This window comes from Archocentrus centrarchus, chromosome 18 (assembly GCF_007364275.1).
Source record: "Archocentrus centrarchus isolate MPI-CPG fArcCen1 chromosome 18, fArcCen1, whole genome shotgun sequence".
NCBI lineage: Eukaryota > Metazoa > Chordata > Actinopteri > Cichliformes > Cichlidae > Archocentrus > Archocentrus centrarchus.
Window position 1 is genome coordinate 13232378 of NC_044363.1, and position 19565 is coordinate 13251942.

General features: G+C 42.8%; 1 protein-coding gene across 1 annotated transcript in view; it reads right to left on the reverse strand.

Moving 5' to 3' along the window:
* nhsl2 (NHS-like 2) overlaps positions 1-19565 on the reverse strand; it is a 233597-nt gene that overhangs the window by 34457 nt on the left and 179575 nt on the right. Inside the window, exons 3-4 of the mRNA XM_030753635.1 lie at positions 8316-8458; positions 116-365 (exon numbers count right to left, since the gene is read on the reverse strand). Coding sequence (XP_030609495.1) covers positions 116-365; positions 8316-8458 — 393 coding nt within the window. The remainder of the gene's footprint in view (positions 1-115; positions 366-8315; positions 8459-19565) is intronic.

The window sequence follows — 19565 nt, forward strand, 5'->3', positions numbered from 1 at the left end:
ATTATCTTAAAAATGCACCTTTGCATTGTAGTTTTACCAACATCCTCAATTTCCTGTTTTGAACTTAATTTGGGAATTAATTTGGTAAAATAATTTAAAGGGGTTTTTTTTGTACCTGTGATGTCGAGCGGTAAGAAGTGCGCCGGTGTGCGTCTTCCCAGGTGCCAGCGGGGCTTCTCGGCGACCGGCGGTCCGGTAGTCGCAGATGTGGCAGTACTGCTGCTGCTGTTGTTACTACTCCAGCCCAGAGGGGGCCGGTCTGAGCTGCAGGGGGATGGAGATGGGGATGGAGACGGGTCGGTAATGGACCTCAAACCAAACACAGAGGAGGTGGTTTCATCTTCGTAGAGCTGCTTTGATGCCGGCTGCAGGAAGAAGAAGGGGAGAACTGCTGTGTTATCAAATAGCAGTGACCAATTTGATATCCTGGAGCAGAACTGCAAAAAGGCTCAAATTTCCTTAGGAGAATATGACCCGATTCAGTGCTGTAAACAAGTAGTTCTCTCTCTTTTTCTTTTCTTTTTTTTTTGTTGGCATATTTGTCACACTTACATATTTCAGATCATCAAACACATTTTATTATTAGACAAAGATAACCTGAGTAAATGCAGTTTTAAATGAAGTTTTATGCCAGATGTAACAGGACTCAAACCTTCCAAAAAGTTTTTTCGCATCACTTCACAAGACTGTAAATATAAATATGAAACATGTAAATGTGACCACATTTTCTGAGCAGTAGAAATGTAGCAACCTTGTACAGGTGTGCGTGAAAATGGGGCCAGGTCTGAACACTTTAAGGCTCCTATTAATTTATTTATTTCTCTACATATTTCCCTGTGGTAATGTTTCACCCCGCAGGATCTTCCTTAGCCATGCCTGAAGGAGATCCTGTGGCTCATACAAGTGTGCAGATCTCTCCTTTTTGTGCAAATATTTTGGTTCATTTCAGTCTGGTGCCTAAAAATGTTTTACGTGGATGTTTTTTCAGTTTCAGATGCATGAAATAACAGTCGGACTTAAAGCTGTTGCAGAAAATGGTTTTGTTTGTCATGGTGCAACGGTGCAGTGGTTAGCACTTCCTCACAGGAAGAAAGTTCTGAGTTCAAATCCACTAGCCGGAATTTGCATGCTATGCAAGTTCTCTGCCTTACTCCCACAGTCCAAAGACATGCAAGACATGATGATTCTAAAATGGCTGTAGGTGTAAATGTGAGCATGAATGGTTGCCTGTCTTTCTGTGATAGCTTTGCGACCTGTTCATGGTGCACCTCACCTCTCACCCTATGACAAATGGGATGGGCTTGAGTCTAGCCAGGTTACTGTTACACTCATTTCCAGCTCCAATTTTTATTCTTGAACTCTATTAGAGCAGCTTTGCATGAATCTCAGTTCAAAATAATCCTAATTTGTCCTAAACTGGGGCTTGGTGCAGCTCGTCAGTTCATCCACTGTCTGAAACATCTGTATGAAGCCAACCCTCTTCTGATTGGCTGCCCCTCTTTAATAGAAGGTTTGAACCGGTGAGTGGGGCTTCTGCACTCACAGCCAGAATTGTGTGCCTGAGATGTCCATATAAGCAATACCCACTCTCAAAGACTTCATACAGAGCCGAGAGTAGAAAAAATTTCAAAAATTGAGTGTTTAGGGGTTCGTGGGAATTCATTTTTAATAATAAAAAAATTGCAGCTTACAAAATAAGAGTGTGCGGAAACGTAGAGAAGAAAACCTTAACATTCAGAACATCACAAACTTCAAAGGCTGTGGCGTGACAGCAGGAGACCTGAGGGCGTCACTAGCGGAGGAACTTAACTATTTCTTTGCTCGCTTTGAGACACCTCAGGACCACACATCTGCTCTGGCCCTTTTCACAACAGTGAATTAGGTTGGGATCTAAGGCTGAACTTGCTGCTTTGTATCAGTTCATATCACAGATAAAAGGACACAAAGTGCGTACTTGTTGTCTTGCTCTAATCGCTGTCTGTGTTTATCTCTGTGCTGCACACAGATGCTGCAGTAGTTTTGTTTGGACTGTAAAACGTGTTCGCAGCACAAGAAAGGGGAGCGTGTTCACCCACGTTTGTGCTCTTCGGTTTCCGTGTCCAGACGAGGACCCGCCCACACTCATACGTAAAGGAGCGGTTTGCAAGCGCAGTGGAAACGTGGGCCCGTTCTTAAACTTTTCACTGGTTCTTTTGGGAACAGCACGGGCACCGGCACCCAAACCCCGGCAGTGGAAAAGGGGCTTCACTGTTCAGGAGCATGAGGTACAGTGGGTGCTCTTGAACCCCAGGAAGGCTGCTGGACTAGACGGAGTACCTGGCAAGGTGATCAGAGCATGTGCCCACCAGCTCACCCTGATTCTCACCAGGATTTTCAACCTCTCCCTTGCCCAAGCAGTCATCCCCCCCCCCCCCCCCCCCCCCGCCTAAAAACAGCCACAATCATCCCCGTGCCCAAAAGGTCATCCATCACCAGCCTAAATGATTACTGCCCTGTGGCCCTCACACCAGTAATCATGAAGTGCTTTGAGTGGCTGGTTCTCCAGCACCATCTCCCCCCGACTTTTGACACCCATCAGTTTGCATATCGTGCAAACAGATCCACAGAGGATGCCATCGCTGTAGCTCTCCACTCTGTGTTGAGCCACTTGGAGCAGCAGCAGAGCTACGCTCACGTTCAATACAATCATCCCAGATATTCTCACCACCAAACTGAACACCCTGCCCCCCCCCCACATCTTTCTGGATAAAGGACCTCTTAACCAATCGGCCCCAGACTGTGAGACTTGGCCCACATCTCTCCTCCACCCACACACTGAGCACTGGATCCCCACAGGGCTGTGTGCTGAGCCCCCTCCTGTACTGCCTCTACACCCATGACTGCAGCCCGGCCCACAATAACAACCTCATCGTCAAATTTGCTGATGACACCACAGTGGTTGGACTCATCTGAAGGGGAGATGAGGCAGCCTACAGAGAGGAGGTCCTGAAGTTGACAGCCTGGTGTTCAGAGAACAACCTGGTACTGAACACCATGAAAACCAAAGAGATCATCATCGACTTCAGGAAGCACAGGACTGACCCAGCTCCCCTCTACATCAATAGCGAGCATGTGGAGAGGGTCCACACCTTCAGGTTTCTTGGTGTCCTCATCTTTGCTGATCTCTCTCAGTCAGATAACATCACAGCTGTTATCAAGAAGGCTCAGCAGCGACTTCACTTCCTGAGGGTCCTCAGGAAGAACAACTTGGACTCAAACCTGCTGCTGACCTTCTACCGCTCATCCATTGAGAGCCTGCTGACGTACTGTATCACAGTATGGTACGGCAGCTGCACTGAGGCAGACAGGGTCAGGCTTCAGAGGGTAGTCAAGACAGCACAAAGAATCCTTGGCTGCCCTCTCCCCTCCCTGATGGACATCTACACCTCCCGCTGCATCAGCAGAGCCAGGAACATCATCAAGGACAGCTCACACCCTGGCTTTGACCTGTTTGACCTGCTGCCCTCTGGAAGGAGCTACAGGTGCATCAAAGCCAGAACAAACAGACTCAAGAACAGTTTCTTCACCAGAGCAATCACCACCCTGAACTCACACACTCACCCACTGTAACTGTGCAACACCCACATCTCTGTGCAATATTATATTATTCATACTGAACAATATCTATCACTCCTACATTGTATAATATCCAATATTCATTCACCAAGTGCAATACTCACCATCTTCATTATTATATGTATATACTTTTTTTTTAACAATGTATATATTTTTATACATTGTTTTATTTTCTGTATATTTTATATTTTAGGAAGTGTGACTTCCTACTGCATGGCACTGAACAGGAGTGACCCTCCAATCTCATCGTACATTCTGTATAATGACAATAAAGGCATTCTATTCTATTCTTAACACAATGACAGTCACTGAGATTACTTTGAGGAATGTTTCAGACTGCCTGTGGTTTGAAACAACATCTAAAATGTTGCTTAAAATTCAAATGATTTTTGTTCAGTTTCCTTAAATGAAATCCAAATGATTGTCATCCCCTTCAGCCATGGTAATGCATCCTGACTTCTAATGGTTCAAATGTAATCTCCACGTCACTCATCTTGTCCAGTAGTTCTTGTTTCCAATTTATTTGAAAATTAGCCAATTTTCTTTCTTCTTTAAACTGCTGTTATTGGCTCAAACACAGAAAAAACAGTATAACCACGAAATTCAATTTTCAGTAAAAAAAATCAATAGAACCAAAATCCTGGAGGAGTCTAGACAGCCAGCGGAGGTGATCTTCTCATCAACCTCCTCCAAAATTAAATGTTTTGTCCCCTTTAAGCAACTTCAATGCCAGTAAGAGGAAGAATCAGTAGACAAGCAGTCAGGAGGGTAAAAAAAAAAAAAAAAACATTAAAAGAGAAACAACAGTCTCATTTTCACCTGTCTGGTAAAATGGAGGGAGCTAATGTAGAGGAAAGAGGGGAGTGAGTTAGAAACATAAAAAAGAAGTGGGGGGGTGGGGGTACGAGATTTGCTGCGATTAACTGACAGGGACAAAAGCTGACAGAGCAGCAGAGACACTGTTAGTTCTGTCCCTGATGGGAACAGGAAGGTGCAATCCCAGCTGTGAGGGAACGGGCATCTGTCAACTGTCTGCTATTAGATCTACAGTATCAAGCGTCTCTGCCCTTAAGCAAGGCAACGAAGCTGTCGAGGCTGCTGCAATGCAGGAAACACTTCAGTCTGTCCTCCACCTCGTGAGAGATGTGAAGTTATCTCTTGGGAATCCTCCATACTCTAATTGAAATTAGCCCAAACAGAGGGAAAGGCATCAAGTTAAGAGAGCTCTTTAGCAGCTCGCTGAAGGAATATTGCGTCAGTCGTGTGCAGGAAATGTGCAGCCATCTTGCAGTAAAATCACTGTGGGTGTCCAATGAGCTGGGGAAATAGACTGAGTACTATTAACGGCAGAGGATAAGAGTGAAAAGAGAGAGAACCTACTGCAGCTGCAGTCTGTTTTACAAAATTGTGATCATTTTAGATCCTCTGAAGCACTTTAACATTTATGTTTACATCCTGTCTCGCCTTCAAAAATCAGTCAGTAACGCCTCTGTGTGCAGGAGCTGGCTGACAAGAAAGCACTTACGTCATATGCTATTTTGATTTCTTATCGAGTGTTAATGATACTTCCATCTGGAAGACACTAAATGGTTCGGCATTTGTTTATAAAAACCTGCTGAGAGTGTGAAAGGGACGATGACTAATCCTAACAAATCTGAATGAGGGGGTGGGATATACTGTACAACAGTTCTGGGATCATTCAGCTTCAGTCTTTCATGGAAAAAAAGGGATGATGACAACAGCAATGAGGCATTTTGTCACAACACAACTTTTAGCTGCGAAACCATTTGAGATGCCGAAACAGTAATTTGTTAGATTCTGGGGGAAATAATAATGCATTGCGTTGCTGATTTGCTGAATTAAGCTGTCCAATGATGAATTAGAAGACGCGCATCTCACTCTGTACTTCAAGTTATGATCCTTAATGGAAAAGGATTGAGTATTTATTATCAATCCTCATAGAGCAGTGGAAATTTGCACTGCATCAGTGGTCAGTCAAGTGAAAATGTGAAGAAGTGCAAATAACAAAGAGGCAATACACATACAAGCATAGACAGTCAATACCAACATGAACGGAGACATTGCCAAGTGTCAAATGCAGGCAGATTTTCCATTTGGTGTGCCATGCAATAGCAAAAAGTGAAATGATAGACTTTTCCTGCCACTAATGGCTAAAGAATAAAAATAGGACGGCAACCTCCACGCAACTAGGAAAAACTGCTGGTTGCTTTTTTTTTTCTGTTGGCGAACAACTGCCAGTAGTTGCAGTCACCATTTGATCATAAGGTGAGGGTAAGGGCAACCTGGTAGGAGGCAACCTGTCTCCAGTCAATCGCGGTCTTGGAAAGAGCTTCATCCCATCCAAGGGTGACAACACGACCAATCATTTTTTAGATGGTTGCCAGATTTTGGTTAATCTTTAAACTACATCACCTACCAACATGCACAAATGACTTGCGTGGACAGTCAGGACATGCCTTCAGCTGTACTGGTCAATGCCACAAATTTTCTTGTACTTAAGAACAAATCTGTTCTATAAGTATTTCTTGCTGATATGCCTTCTCTTCTGCAGCACATCTTTTGCATGAAGCGCAGTACAGGCGTATTCTGTTGCTTCTTTAAAGTAGGCGACCAGCCACAACAGGTGAAGTAAATACCATTAATCATTTTATTACAATATGATGCTCTGCTAGAAAATCTTCACCTGATTTTGACATCCTGTTATGAAGCCTCGAGCTGAGCGTTCTTGCTGTTGTCATCTTCGTGTTTGAAACTGGGCATTGAAACTAGAGAGCGGCATTAGCAACTGACCCCCATAAACTCATCACTAAAGTGATTACAAAGGTCAGGGTGATTTTCCAAAAAAAGGGCCAGAAGTCTTTTTGTAACCACAGGGATGACCTCTGCTGGCAACAGAGAAGAAAGATCACATTGGCTTCACTTTTCAGACCCAGAAGCTGCATCCATCATTTATTTTGTCTGTGCTTGGGTCTGTCTGTGCAAGCTCCGCTTGCTGAATTCAATAGTCATCCCAACTGCCATCTACGCCAGCGAGACCTGGAAGTCTTCGGCCAGCATCAACACCAAGCTGGACGTCTTCCAACAACGGTGCCTTCGCCGGATTCTGAAGATCCACAACACCGAACACATCAGCAACGAAGAGGTCCTGCAAAGGAGCGGCTCGGTCAAACTCCACAACATCGTCGCACGTCGAAGACTCCGACTGGCCGGCCATGTCCTTCGCATGGATGACTCAAGGATCCCGAAGATAGCAGTGCGCTGGCAGCCCCCGGGTGCCAAAAGACCCCGAGGACGCCCCCGCAATACCTGGCGAAGGTCATTTTACCAAGACCTTAGAACATCGAATATTCCATTGGAAGAAGCCGAAACACGGGCACAAGACCGAGCCCTGTGGCGATCTTTTGCCGCCCAATATGCCACATAGGCATGAGAGATCCTCAGTCTCAGTCAGTGCTTGGGTCATTGGCATTGATGGCGAGTTTATGCACAAACTGCCCATATCGGACACTCCCTGAGGGCACCAGCCTCCCCCAGCAGGACAATGCAATCACTAAAACTGCCCAGAAATGACTGGAAGAACACAACAACGAGGCCAAGACCTGCCTCCCAATCTGATCAAACATTCACAGATGTGCTGTCTGATAAATGGAGGCTCCACCCTGCAAACCACAGGACTCAGAGGATCTACTGCTGAAGCACTGGTAAATCCTTAGAATACCACCAGAGGTCCCACATCCCTTCCCCCCCGACAGCTAGCTGTTTTTAGCCACATGAAGCAAAACCAATACTCACTTATGCGGGTAGCTTTAATGTTGTGGCTAATCTCTGCACCTCAAATCTTGTACCCAACAGCCTATACTGCCAGCAACAATGAAAACTCCTACGTTAAACAAAAAAAGATAGCCACAGAAAGTAAAAACAATAAACTAAATGAATAGCTACTGCTAAAAAAACACTCACCAGTTTTTATATTTTGAAAAATGTTGAGGATTACTATTTTATTTATAGCAGCACTTTCAAGGTCAATAAATCAAATTAAAATGATGATTTCAGTGAGGTTCAAATGGTAAGATACATCATTCCCCCAAAATTTAATCAAAGGATGGGCTTCTGTGGGATCTTTATCAAGGATGATTGAAAATAAAGGAATGCAGGAAAGAGACAGATTTATACTGCCATCATTTTATTGTAAAAAGCGGGAAAAAAACTTTCAAAGGAGGCAGGTTCTACAGACTGAATATCCAGTGCTGAGGGGCAATAAGGCCAAAAAGAGCCGACAGAGTGGGGTGGAGGGGGTTAGTGGGTATTTAGTGGGAATGTGAAGTCTGGTGTCTTGCTGCTCAGGGAGAAAAATGAAAAAGATAAGTGAAGTGGACGTAGAGTGTGTGTGTGTGTGTGTGTGTGTGTGTAGCAGCAGCAAGATGAAGTCAGGTTTCATATGTTTAAGAAGTAGAAAAGGTGTGAGTTTAAAATAAGAAAGGTGAGAAAGAAGGAAGGGAATTGTTTGGTGTGATTGCTTGTTCAAGATGTGCAGCTTTAAACAGCTGCATGTAAAATTCGAGGTTGTGTGTTTGTTCGCCAGAGAGGTGACATTTTGGTGTGAGGAGGACTCATGATCAAATAAGATAGGTGTAAACATGAGCCTGCACGCATACGTGTGTGTGTGTGTGTGTGTTTACCAGAAAGATGAAGTCGGGCCTCTTGCTGTTGAGGGAGACGGGCGATCGGCTGAGCGAGGTGGACGTGTCGTCAGAGCTCTGCGAGGATGGATGCCGGAAAGTCTGACCGGTCAGCTTGGTGTCGTACAACTGCTCCTCAAATTCTGCAAACACAAAGGGACAAAAATAACAAATAAAAAAAAGAAATGATATATACAGCAGCATACATGCAACAAAACTAAATCTTATTTGCATGGTTGAAAGCGGAGATACACGATGGCTACTACTTTGCATCAACCTGCAATCTCCCTCCTGTGACTCCTGGTGCAACTTGTGACTTAAAGGACTCCTTCAGTTTGTATTTAATCCTCTTGAGCGCTCCATCCCTTCCTCTTCTTTGATTTATTCTTTCTCCAAACCTCTCTTTCTTTGTCTTACACTCTTTCTCCCTCACTCTACTTCCCGATATCAGACTGATTCTCCCTCTCCGGCAGCTCCCTCAGGCCATTGTAAACAGATTCCTAACCCCCACCTCCCCCTTCTTTTTCTTGCTGCACACACACACAGAGACACATTCCCCCTTTCAGCCATTCCTTTACCCCAAAACACACTCCCCACTCCCCACTCACACACACTGAGCAGCTTTAGTAAAACAGCAGTGTCAGTGAGGTAAAGAGCTTGGAGTTGAACTTCCGAGGACAATATGGATTCCTTCCTGGTGATGTATGGTTGCCTAGTGATGCGAGGAAATGGGTGACAACAACCAAGGAGGAATAAATGGTGAAATATTTGTGTCAAAAATGGATGTTGTATATAATAACGATTCACTAAGACTTTGACTGGGACATGCCAAGTTTTCAGAATTTCAGGGTCATTGTGAAGGATGCTGGGCCTCAGACACATAGGCCTAAAGACCGGTCAGCAACCGACTGGCAACCTCTGGTTGCTAGGCAAAAGAGTGTATTACCTGACTGTTTGATGAGTGGTTGACTTCTCTGGAAATGTTTGACACTTACTTTCTGAGCTGTAGTGAAACTTGAAAAAGTACAATGCCGACCGGAAACAGAGAACGCTTCCCTATAGCTCCTTAACCGGCCAGGGCCCGGTGACGGGCCGTTTGTAGTCCCTTTTATTTGGCAGGCTAGACCCTCCCATTTTTATTGACACCTCATTCGGCCAATCATGTAACTGGCTGCACCAAATCACCTGACAAAGCTACGTGACGCCCTCTGAGTATCACTGGCTCTAGCAAACCCATTTCTTAACATGATTGGCCAAATAGGTGTCAATAAAAATGGGAGGGTCTAGCCTGTCATATAAAATGCACTTCATTCGGCCAGCGGACCAGACGCGGCCAGTTAATAGGCTATGAAATGGGTTTTTCAGAGCCAATAATAACCAGAAGGCATTATGTAGTTTTTTCAGGTGATTTTTTTTGCTACCAGTTAAGAGGTTAAAGTAAACACATTTCAAAAGACACATCATTTACTTTGAAGGCAAATGGTCTCCGCTTCCAGTCTGTGTGATGAATTTCACAGTTTCGCTTCCAGTACGAGAGTAGCTCGCAAGTGTTTGTAGACAAGTCGTCGTTTTCAATGCAAACTACAGGAAACCACAGCAATCTGCTAGTGATCAAAAGAATCGCAAGGAGGTTTTTAGGTGTAGCACTGTATACCTATTTCTGATTAACCTCAGCTAGAGGTTGCCTGCAACCTCCAGCAACCAATCTCCAATGATCACAGGATACACACTTTTCCCTGGCAGCCAATGGTTGTTTTTTTGTTTTGTTTTGTTTTTTTATCCACGTTGAAATGAAAGAATGAATAGAAGAAAATTGCATTTAAAATACAGACTGTTGATAAAAAAAATTTGCGCTTGTTTTGTGATGTCACAAACTGGTCTCTGGATGGACACAAGCTAATTTAGCGCTGCGCCAGAAATCCCCACCTTTAGACATTTGGCTTCTAAGTTGAATTTACAGACTGATCCAAACAAATGCTACATGGACAAAAGTACTGGACCACACCAGTTAATCTTTGGATTCAGGTGTTTTTAGTCCACAGGTTTATAAAATCTAGCATCGAGCCATGCAGTCTGCCTTTACAAACATTTGTGAAAAGAGCTCACTGAACTCGAGTGTAGTACCATAACAGGATGCCGCCATTGATAGTTCATTAGATTTCTTCCCTCCTGGATTTTCCACCATCAGCTTGGTAACATTGCAAAGCTGCAAAGTAAAAGTATTTAGAAACCACAGCAGCTCAGCCACGAAGGCGGCAGACCACACCAAACAGCTCCTGTAGGTAACGTGTAGGTGGCCCAGTACTTTATCTGTATCTGTACTTTAGTAACACCAGAACTGAAGCATAAACTTCTTGCACATTTTGTACCACACATTTACACTGTCATTCAATTTAAATTAGTCAGCCATGCAAAAATTCTTCTCCCACACAGTTGTATAGTGAAAAGACAAAAAAATAAAATAAAATAAAAAACTATGGAGGCCTAAACAGTATTTGTAGCAGCCAATAAATGTTTATTTCTGTTGTAAAGTTGTACATTTTACCATGGCAATCATCACAAAAAAAGGGCCACTAGAGGAAGTGCAGTTTTTGGTACCGATTGAAATATTTCTCCTAAAAAATTGCAAATTATAACTTGACTCAACTCCTAAAGTCTAAACTTTCATCTGTCAGCTCAGTGTCTTGAATGTAGGGCTCACAATTTTAGGTTTCTGTTCCGCTCTCACCAGCACTTCCAATCACAGACGGCAGCTGTTTCCCAGCAAATTAGCTTCTACATCACACAGCAAAGCATTTAGCAAGACTAATGCCACTTTATAAGAAATTGGAAGAAACAGAGTCTTTTTAAATTATCTATTTGCGTGGAATATCTTCACTGTCCTCAGGCTGCTTATCTTGCCTCCATTTAAGGACTTTGTGCATCATCCCTCTGGTAAAGTAGAAGACCTTACAGGGTGATGGTATCTGTTTTTATGACTTTTTAATGGCTGCTGCACAACTTTCGTGCCTGGTAAACTCATTTAAACACCGGAGCAGTTTACGTAAAGTTTGGCAGGTGTCAGATTTAAGTGAGCGGGACAACGTGGGAGTGTTTTAGAGTTGGGAATATAGAGTCGTGAATGAAAATTAATACAGCAATACACAACCACAAAACACAAAAAAGATAATGATGTGTTTTTGTGCGGGGGTAGGCAGTCCACCCACAGATTTAGTGCAGTTTTTAATGGCATTTGGGATCATTGATGTTGACATCTTCCTTCTGCTAAAATAAAAAGTGCCAGCAGCAGAAAACTGTGTATGATCTCACTCATTCTAAGTGCAATTATGCCTCTAAACTTCAGAGGAAACACAGGACAGGCTTTGTGCACACACCAAACTTTCATAACCTTCAGCATGGATTAAGATGATGCACTAATGTATGTCAGCTGTCATTTCAAGCTCAGATGCGGTGCGCTTTAAAAGTTATTCAATTGAGTTTGAAAGGCTTTATAAACTCAAGGATAGTAGGTATTATTTCAACTGAAGTGAAATCATCACAATGGAAAAACTGGGGAAACAAGGCTTTTATGAGATGAGGCTCGTGAGTGTGACACTGAACACATTTTCCACCATGTGTTGTCAATCATTCTCTTTTAATGTGCGTGGGAAATATTTCAAAAAGGAAGCAAACGGGAAAATTGAGAGACAAAGAAGAGAGAAAAGAGAACAGGAAAAAGCTCGGCGAGGATAAAAGCTGCTTAGACGGCTCAGAGGCTGCAGAGGTTAAGATGTTTTGGGCTGCAAATTCTTTTCCGTTTAAGTAAAGTTTAAAAAAGCACGAGATCTGATTAAGCAACCTGCCTTTTCTCAGCTCGAGGCTAGCATTCCTGCCCAAACTCCGACCAACTTAATCTGGTTGGTATTAATGCTCCTGTGTGGTCTGTCTCATTAATCCCAATAAGCATCATGCACACACTTGCTAACTCAAAAGCAGTTAGTGAAACATTGCTACAACATGACTCATATTAGATTTTGTGCTGCTGCAATTATTTTTTTTTAAACTGTACCACTTTTTAATAAGTGCAGCTAAATGTCCATGCCTCTGCTAAATAATTTTGGTTCTCCCCCTCTCCAGGTTATAGCACTACATCTTGAGACAATAATAAACACAGCAAACTTTCACTTTCAGCGCGCATCATCTCAGGACATTAGTGATGACATTGCACAGGTCGGGATGATACAGATCCCTTTCCATTTCCAGCTTTTTCCTTCAACTTGTTGAATTGCAGTTGTGCATCAGGGCTGCTGTCTGTGACATGCTGCAGTTAGAAACTCTTGCTATGAAAGGAAGACAATTCACACACACACACACAGTTTGTTGGCTTTGCCAGTGATGGTGCAGCCGCTGCGATGGGCCAAGAGAGAGGAGCAGGCACACTCCTGACTGTCACTCACTGCATCATTCAACCTGTGGCCCATGATGCTGTAGGACATGTTACAGAGTCGAATCATTTTCACATATTCATTGACTCTTAAACTCCAAAATCCTGCTGGTGATGGAGCAAATGGAACAAGGTTCCTTCCTTCTCTGCGTGGAGGTTTATAATGTGGATAAAAGAGGGGAGACACCCTGCAGATGACACTCCACAGGAAAGCAGAAAAAGTCATCAAATTGTTTCCAAATCAAAATTCACTGTAGTGGAATTTTCATTAATTATTATTTCTTTAAACCTTACGGATGATGCACAAAATTCCCCTCCCTGACAGAATCCTCCCATTAATTCGGGCATGGGACCAACATTAGGAGTACACAGCTAGTGTACTTCTAGTTAGGCTGGATTTGTGTCTCCCCATAGTCTTGAACCAGGGGTATTTCACATATCTACCTACTGTGATGACCCCATGGGAAAATCAGCAACCAACCAAAACTACCTTTTTCAAGTCCCAGATTGTTAAGTACTGTTTCTTAAGAGCTGCTGGCAGATCCATTGCCATGAACCCATGCATCACAGCAACAGTGAAAGTCGTAGGGTCTTACTTCCAACTTGTCATATATATAGATGCTTCTTAGGACCTCTTCACAGCAAATGTAGCCTATTAACTGGCCACGTCCTGTCCGCAGGATGTATGAAGTGCATTTTATATGGCAGGCTAGACCCTCCCATTTTGATTGACACCTCATTCGGCCAGTCATGTAACTGGCTGCACCAAATCACCTGACAAAGCTACGCCCTCTGGTTATTATTGGCTCTGTGAAACCCATTTCTTAACATGATTGGCCAAATGAGGTGTCCCGCGGACAGGACATGGCCAGTCAATAAGCTACGAAATGGGTTTTCCAGAGCAAATAATAACCAGAGGGCGTAATGTAGTTTTTTCAGGTGATTTTGGTGCTGCCAGTTAACAGGTTAAACACTGTGGATACCTTAGAAGGTCATCTTTTAACCCAAAATATGACCCTTTTACTCGGCTGTGAACAGAACACAAAACATGGCATTCTGGCTGACAAACTTGTGATTTAAGCCATCCCTTCCAACTGCTATGCGTCATTGTCCAATCTGCAGCCTGTGTGTCAAGGTACCATATGTGCAGTGCCAATGGCTTATTAGCAAATGGCAGATTTTGATACCCTGGGGTGATACCCAGTTGTTTTACTAAACTAACTCTTAACGGAATATTAAACTTTTATGAGCTTGACACTAAGTAACTCATCAAATAGAGAGATTTTCCATAACCTGGGGTCCCAAAAGTTGTTTAAATCCTTTGAAAAAAAGAATCTTGTTATCTAATGTGTTGTTACAATTTCAAAGGTAAAATAGAGACCTTCACAATATAAATGTAAGAACTTTCTGTCTCACATAAATGGTAATCATGACTTGATTAATTGCCAAAATGTTTGCTGGATTTGTTAATTCCTCTGGAAGCTATTAGATATTTCACTTTCTAAGCACTTGCTTTTGCAGTTTGTTTTTATATAGACGCCTATTACACACCCGGCGCTCATGATAGAAAACTGTCGATTTTGCAGTGTTAAAAATAATTGATTCAAAATCGCCTGACTGCTGCATGCAAAAACAGCAGGATCAGCTGGTTAGTAAACAGCGAGCAGAAGTCAAAACTTATCCAAACTGCAGTGGCCCAACGAAGTGAGGCGTCAGCAAGAGTCCGAAGATACAGAGTGATAAAGGAGAAGAAAAAGGAGAGAAGGAATAGCTGGAGGGAAGGAGAAACAGATAACAGAGGAAGAAAAGGATACAAGATAAGATGGGTGAGGAAGTAGTGGAAGAAAACTGGTGGGGTGGGGGGCAGATGTAACTTTTTAAGAGACAGAAATGAGAAATGGGAGATTAAACTGAGAAAGCAACGAGAAGGTGCGTGATGCGGGAAGCCGCAAACAGTTTGAAAAAGGCTCAGGAAGAACTATATGTCAAACAACAGAGGAGGTGAAGCAGTGGAAATGCAGAAAAAGATGTAGGTGGAGGAAGAAAAAGAAGGTAAAGGTGTATAGTCAAGGCAGTGGAAGGAGACATTATCGAGAAATGGCACAGTGCTGAAAATCAGAGACCAAAAAAGATGAAGTAGGTGGAGAAAAAGAACAGAGTGGAAGAAGAGGAGGAAGGGAATTCACACCACTGAGGCCCAATCTGTCAAAACTAACAGCCTTAACAGAAAGGCAGAAAGATGCTGGCAGAGTTGAGCCAGTACGGAAAGGTGGGAGATTGGAAGATAAAAATAGGATCCAGCATGCTTTCTGATTCATCTCACATCCAAATGTATTGAGGTTTAACTTGTTCCTGCAAGATAAATGGATGGTTAGTGTGTTCAGACAACTTCGGGTACCACTTTCAAACTTTCTAACTTAGTATAATTTATACACTCACTGGGCATTTTGTTAGGTACATCTGTTCAACCAATCACATATCAGCAACTCAATGCATTTATGCATAGACAAACCAAGCATCAGAATGGAGAAGAAAGGTGATTTAAGTGACTTTCAAAATGGCATGGTTGTTGGTGCCAGACGGGCTGATCTGTATTTCAGAAACTGCTGATCTACTGGGATTTTCCCCACACAGCCATCTCTAAGGTTTACAGAGAATGGTCTGAAAAAGAGAAAATACCCAATAAATGACAACAGTAACTCAAATTACCACTAGTTTCAATTAAAGTATGTAGGAGAGCATCTCTGAATGCACAGCAGCAGCACCTTGAAGGAGATGGGTTACAGGAACACAAGATCACACCGGGTGCCATTCTTGTCTGCTAAGAAAAGGAAACTGAGGCTACAGTTCACACAAGCTAACCAAAACTGGACAGTGGAAGATTGCAAAACCATTGTCTTGATTTGTTCTGTGGCATTCAGATGGTAGGGTCAGAATTTGATGCAAACAACATGAAAGCATGGATCCATCCTGCCTTAAATGGTTCAGGCTGGTGGTGTAATGGTTTGGGGGATATTTTCTTGACACACTTTGGGCCCCTTTAGTGCCAACTGAGCATCATTTAAACACCACAGCCTCTCTGAATATTGTTGCTGACCATGCCCATTCCTTTATGGCCACAGTGTGCCCATCTTCTGATGGCTGCTTCCAGAAGGATAACGCACCATGCCATAAAGCTCAGATCTCAAACTGCTTTCTTGAATATGACAATGAGTTCACTGTATTCAAATGGCTTCCACAGTCACCAGATCTCAATCCAACAGAACGCCTTTGGGATGTGCTGGAATGGGAGAATCACAGCAGGGCTGTGCAGCCGACAGATCTGTAGCAACTGTGTGATGCTATCATTTCAATATCAATGAACGTGTCTGAGGAATGTTTCCAGCAACTTGTTTATTGTTTTAACATTTTCCTCCACTCTAAGTTTTTTCAAAGATTAATTTTTTTTTTTTTTTTACCATGTGGCATCATCTAAAAATAAATACCATGCAATCATCTCCATCTTAACATCACAAAAACCAAGGAGATGTTGTGGACTTCAGGATGGGTGGGAGGACGACTCAACCAACAACAATAACCATTCAGACCACTGAGGTGGAAGTGGTGATACCTTGGGGTGCAGCTCAACAGTAAGTTGGGCCAGAAGAGCCATATAGAGGCAGTGTACAATAAGGAACAAATATGACTTCATTTCCTAAGGAGGTTAAGGTAATTCAAAATCTGCCAATTCTTCCTGCACCATACAGTGGTGGCCAGTGCTTTGTTTTTTGCTGTGGCCTACAGGGGAGAAGGTGTCCACACAGCAGACATGAGCAAGGTAGACAAACTTATCAAGAAAGCCGGCTCTGTAGTCAGACCTGAACTTGAGACAGTCCAGCAGGTGGCAGAGAAAGGAACCTGAAACTGGTTATGATCAACTCTGCACACCCACTCCATGCCCTGCACACCCGACTCCATGCCCTGCACACCCCACTCCATGGCCTGCACACCCCACTCCATGCCCTGCACACCTCACTCCATGCCCTGCACACCCCACTCCATGGCCTGCACACCCCACTCCATGCCCTGCACACCTCACTCCATGCCCTGCACACCCCACTGCATGCTCTGCACACTTGGAGGTTATCAAGAGTAGCACCTTCAGTCAAAGACCACCAAAGTGCAAGTCTGTGTGCCTCTGGAGGTCTTTTATACCAACTGCTATAAGACTGTTTAATGCACTATAATAATAATAAGATTTTATCCACGTTAGTATATTTGCTCATATTAGTTATTGCCTGTTTTATTTATTTATATATTGTTAACTTTATTGGGAATTAATACTGTTTTGCTGTTTGGGACGTGCAGTGTTATGTGATGAAGCTGCCTTTTCAATGTAATTTCCTGCAAAGGATTAATAAATCTATCTACAGTCTATTTGCATGCAAAACAAACAAAGAAATGTGATTACACCGATCAATTAAAATAAACAAGACTTTGCAGTAAAAGTAAAATTGGCTCCTTTTGACTATCACCAATACTTTTCATGCAGAAACAGAACTACTAGCTACTTACTTAAACTTAATCTGTTACTTCAATTTATGGAACACTTGAATGAAGCAATTTTCACTTCCAACAATATTCTCCCAAGCAGTATTGCAACTTTTACTCACTTTAAGGCTGTTGGCACTTTCTCCACCACTTTCCATGATGCATTTTAAATCACTTCACTAGCAGCAATATAAAAGGCAAGCAGTTCTCCAGTAAATGTCAAGAGTTTGAAAACTGACCGAGAGATGTTGAATCCAAAAGGAAGCAGCGCTAAAGCCGAAGGGGAGGGAAGGAAAACAGTTGTATATCCATGCTTCAGACAGCAGCCCAGCTCCACTGCACCGACTGCAGCTCGGATACATGACTGCAGCGTACTCTGGTGGGAAAATGAGGGAGGGGGAGGAGGGATGCTATTGGTGTTTGGGGTGTAAAGGTATGCCGGTCACTTCCACTCTTGCATACACACACAGAGAGAGTGGTTAAGAACGGCTTACCCCACCCCCTTCCTCTGTCCAGACAAGCAGGCCATGCACTCATGTATCACTAACTTGTATAGTGTGTGTGTGTGTGTGTGTGTGTGTGTGTGTGTGTGTGTGTGTGTGTGTGTGTGTGTGTGTAAACGTGTGCTTTGAGTGCAAAAATGAATCTTGCTCTGTTATACGTTAACCTGGGGATTATTTGCACAAATCACCATTTAAGCTTTATTGATCATATTACAACGCCTACATACACAAATCTGTATCTTTGTTTGTGTACAGTGCACCCATTCACAGATGAACCCAACCATCCTTGACAATATACACCCTGGTTGTGTCAAATTTGGGTCACCCTTTCTTCTCCCCTCTAGGAAGATGAAGAGGGGGAGACAGAAATCAACAATACGTCTCTTTCAGCATAGCCCGAGTGCACGTTTGTCTGTGTACACAGACTAATGTGTGTGTGTGTGTGTGTGTGTTTGTGCATACATATATTCATGTCATGTCTCTGTCCTTGTGATTTAGCATGCAGAATTGATCAATCCATTACAGGGAACGGGGCTGGTGCATGGACCATGAAAGAGTATGGTGGTGACCTAGAAGGACGTACTTGGCGGTTAGAGGCCTAGTTTATTTTGGTCATGAGAAACCACGAGGATGGTCCTGATCCAATTATCAGGCCCTCTTAATACAGGGACAAATTTTTGGCTTCATTTCCTGTCACTTATCCAGGAAATATTTCTGCATGACTACTTGATGTTTTTTTTTTTTTTTTTTTAGTAGTACAGTAATCCCTCACTTATCGTGGGTGTTACGTTCCAGGACCACCTGCGATAAGGGAAAATCTGCTATATTTATTTTAATACTTATATACATTATTTTACTAGTTATACACTATTTTAAGTTTTTATAAACCCTCCCTACACACTTATACACTACGTAACACTTTCCCATTCCCTTAATAACCTTTACCACTGTACCCATTTCTTTTAAAACACTCCTTAAATGTTCATACATACATTAAAAGTGTTCTAAAAACCCGCGAAACAGCGAAAATACCGCGATAAATATTTTACACTAATATTGATTGAAAACCCGTGAAACGGCGAGTCCGGGAAAAGCGAACCGCGAAGTAGCGAAGGATTACTGTACAAGGAGTACGCAGCACGAAGTCAACTTCTTATGGCTTAAATGCTCCTGTCTTGAGTTCTTAGGTCCTTTCATTAACTTCAAATTAAGACATCACTACAAGTACAGTACACATAGCTTTGGATATGGTTGAGGATGTGCAATCCACTCTGTGATCTACTCTTTCCCATTGAGCTCTCGAAGCTTGAGGAACTGCAGATATCTCTCAGGAACCACTAAACCTTATGTCTTGACCTTGCCTCCTAATTGCCTTAGATAAGAGGGTGGCACAAAGCAATTTCATTCTGTCTTTTATCCAGTCCTGATTTATTTTTTCCATTATTGTCTGTTACAAATGTGGCACAAGACTTGCAACCAAGTAGAGAACCTACATATCAATGTGTAGTGCAAGAAGGTTGATTCATAGTTTGTTTTAGCATTCAACATGTTTTTTCAGGCCTCCTCCTTCTGTATTTCCCTGTCTGTATATTTCTGTCCGAGTTGTTTTTGGTCTTTTGATCTATTTTGAAGGTTTCTTCCTTATGCTTTATGTGTTTCTATTTTCCCTCCCTTCTTACTTTTCCCAACATCAGTATAGTCTTGATTGAGTTCACCTGTGCCCTATTATCCCTCACTCTTTGTCCTCCTTCATTTATTTATTGCACTTGACATGGCAGATCTTTATTAAACTAA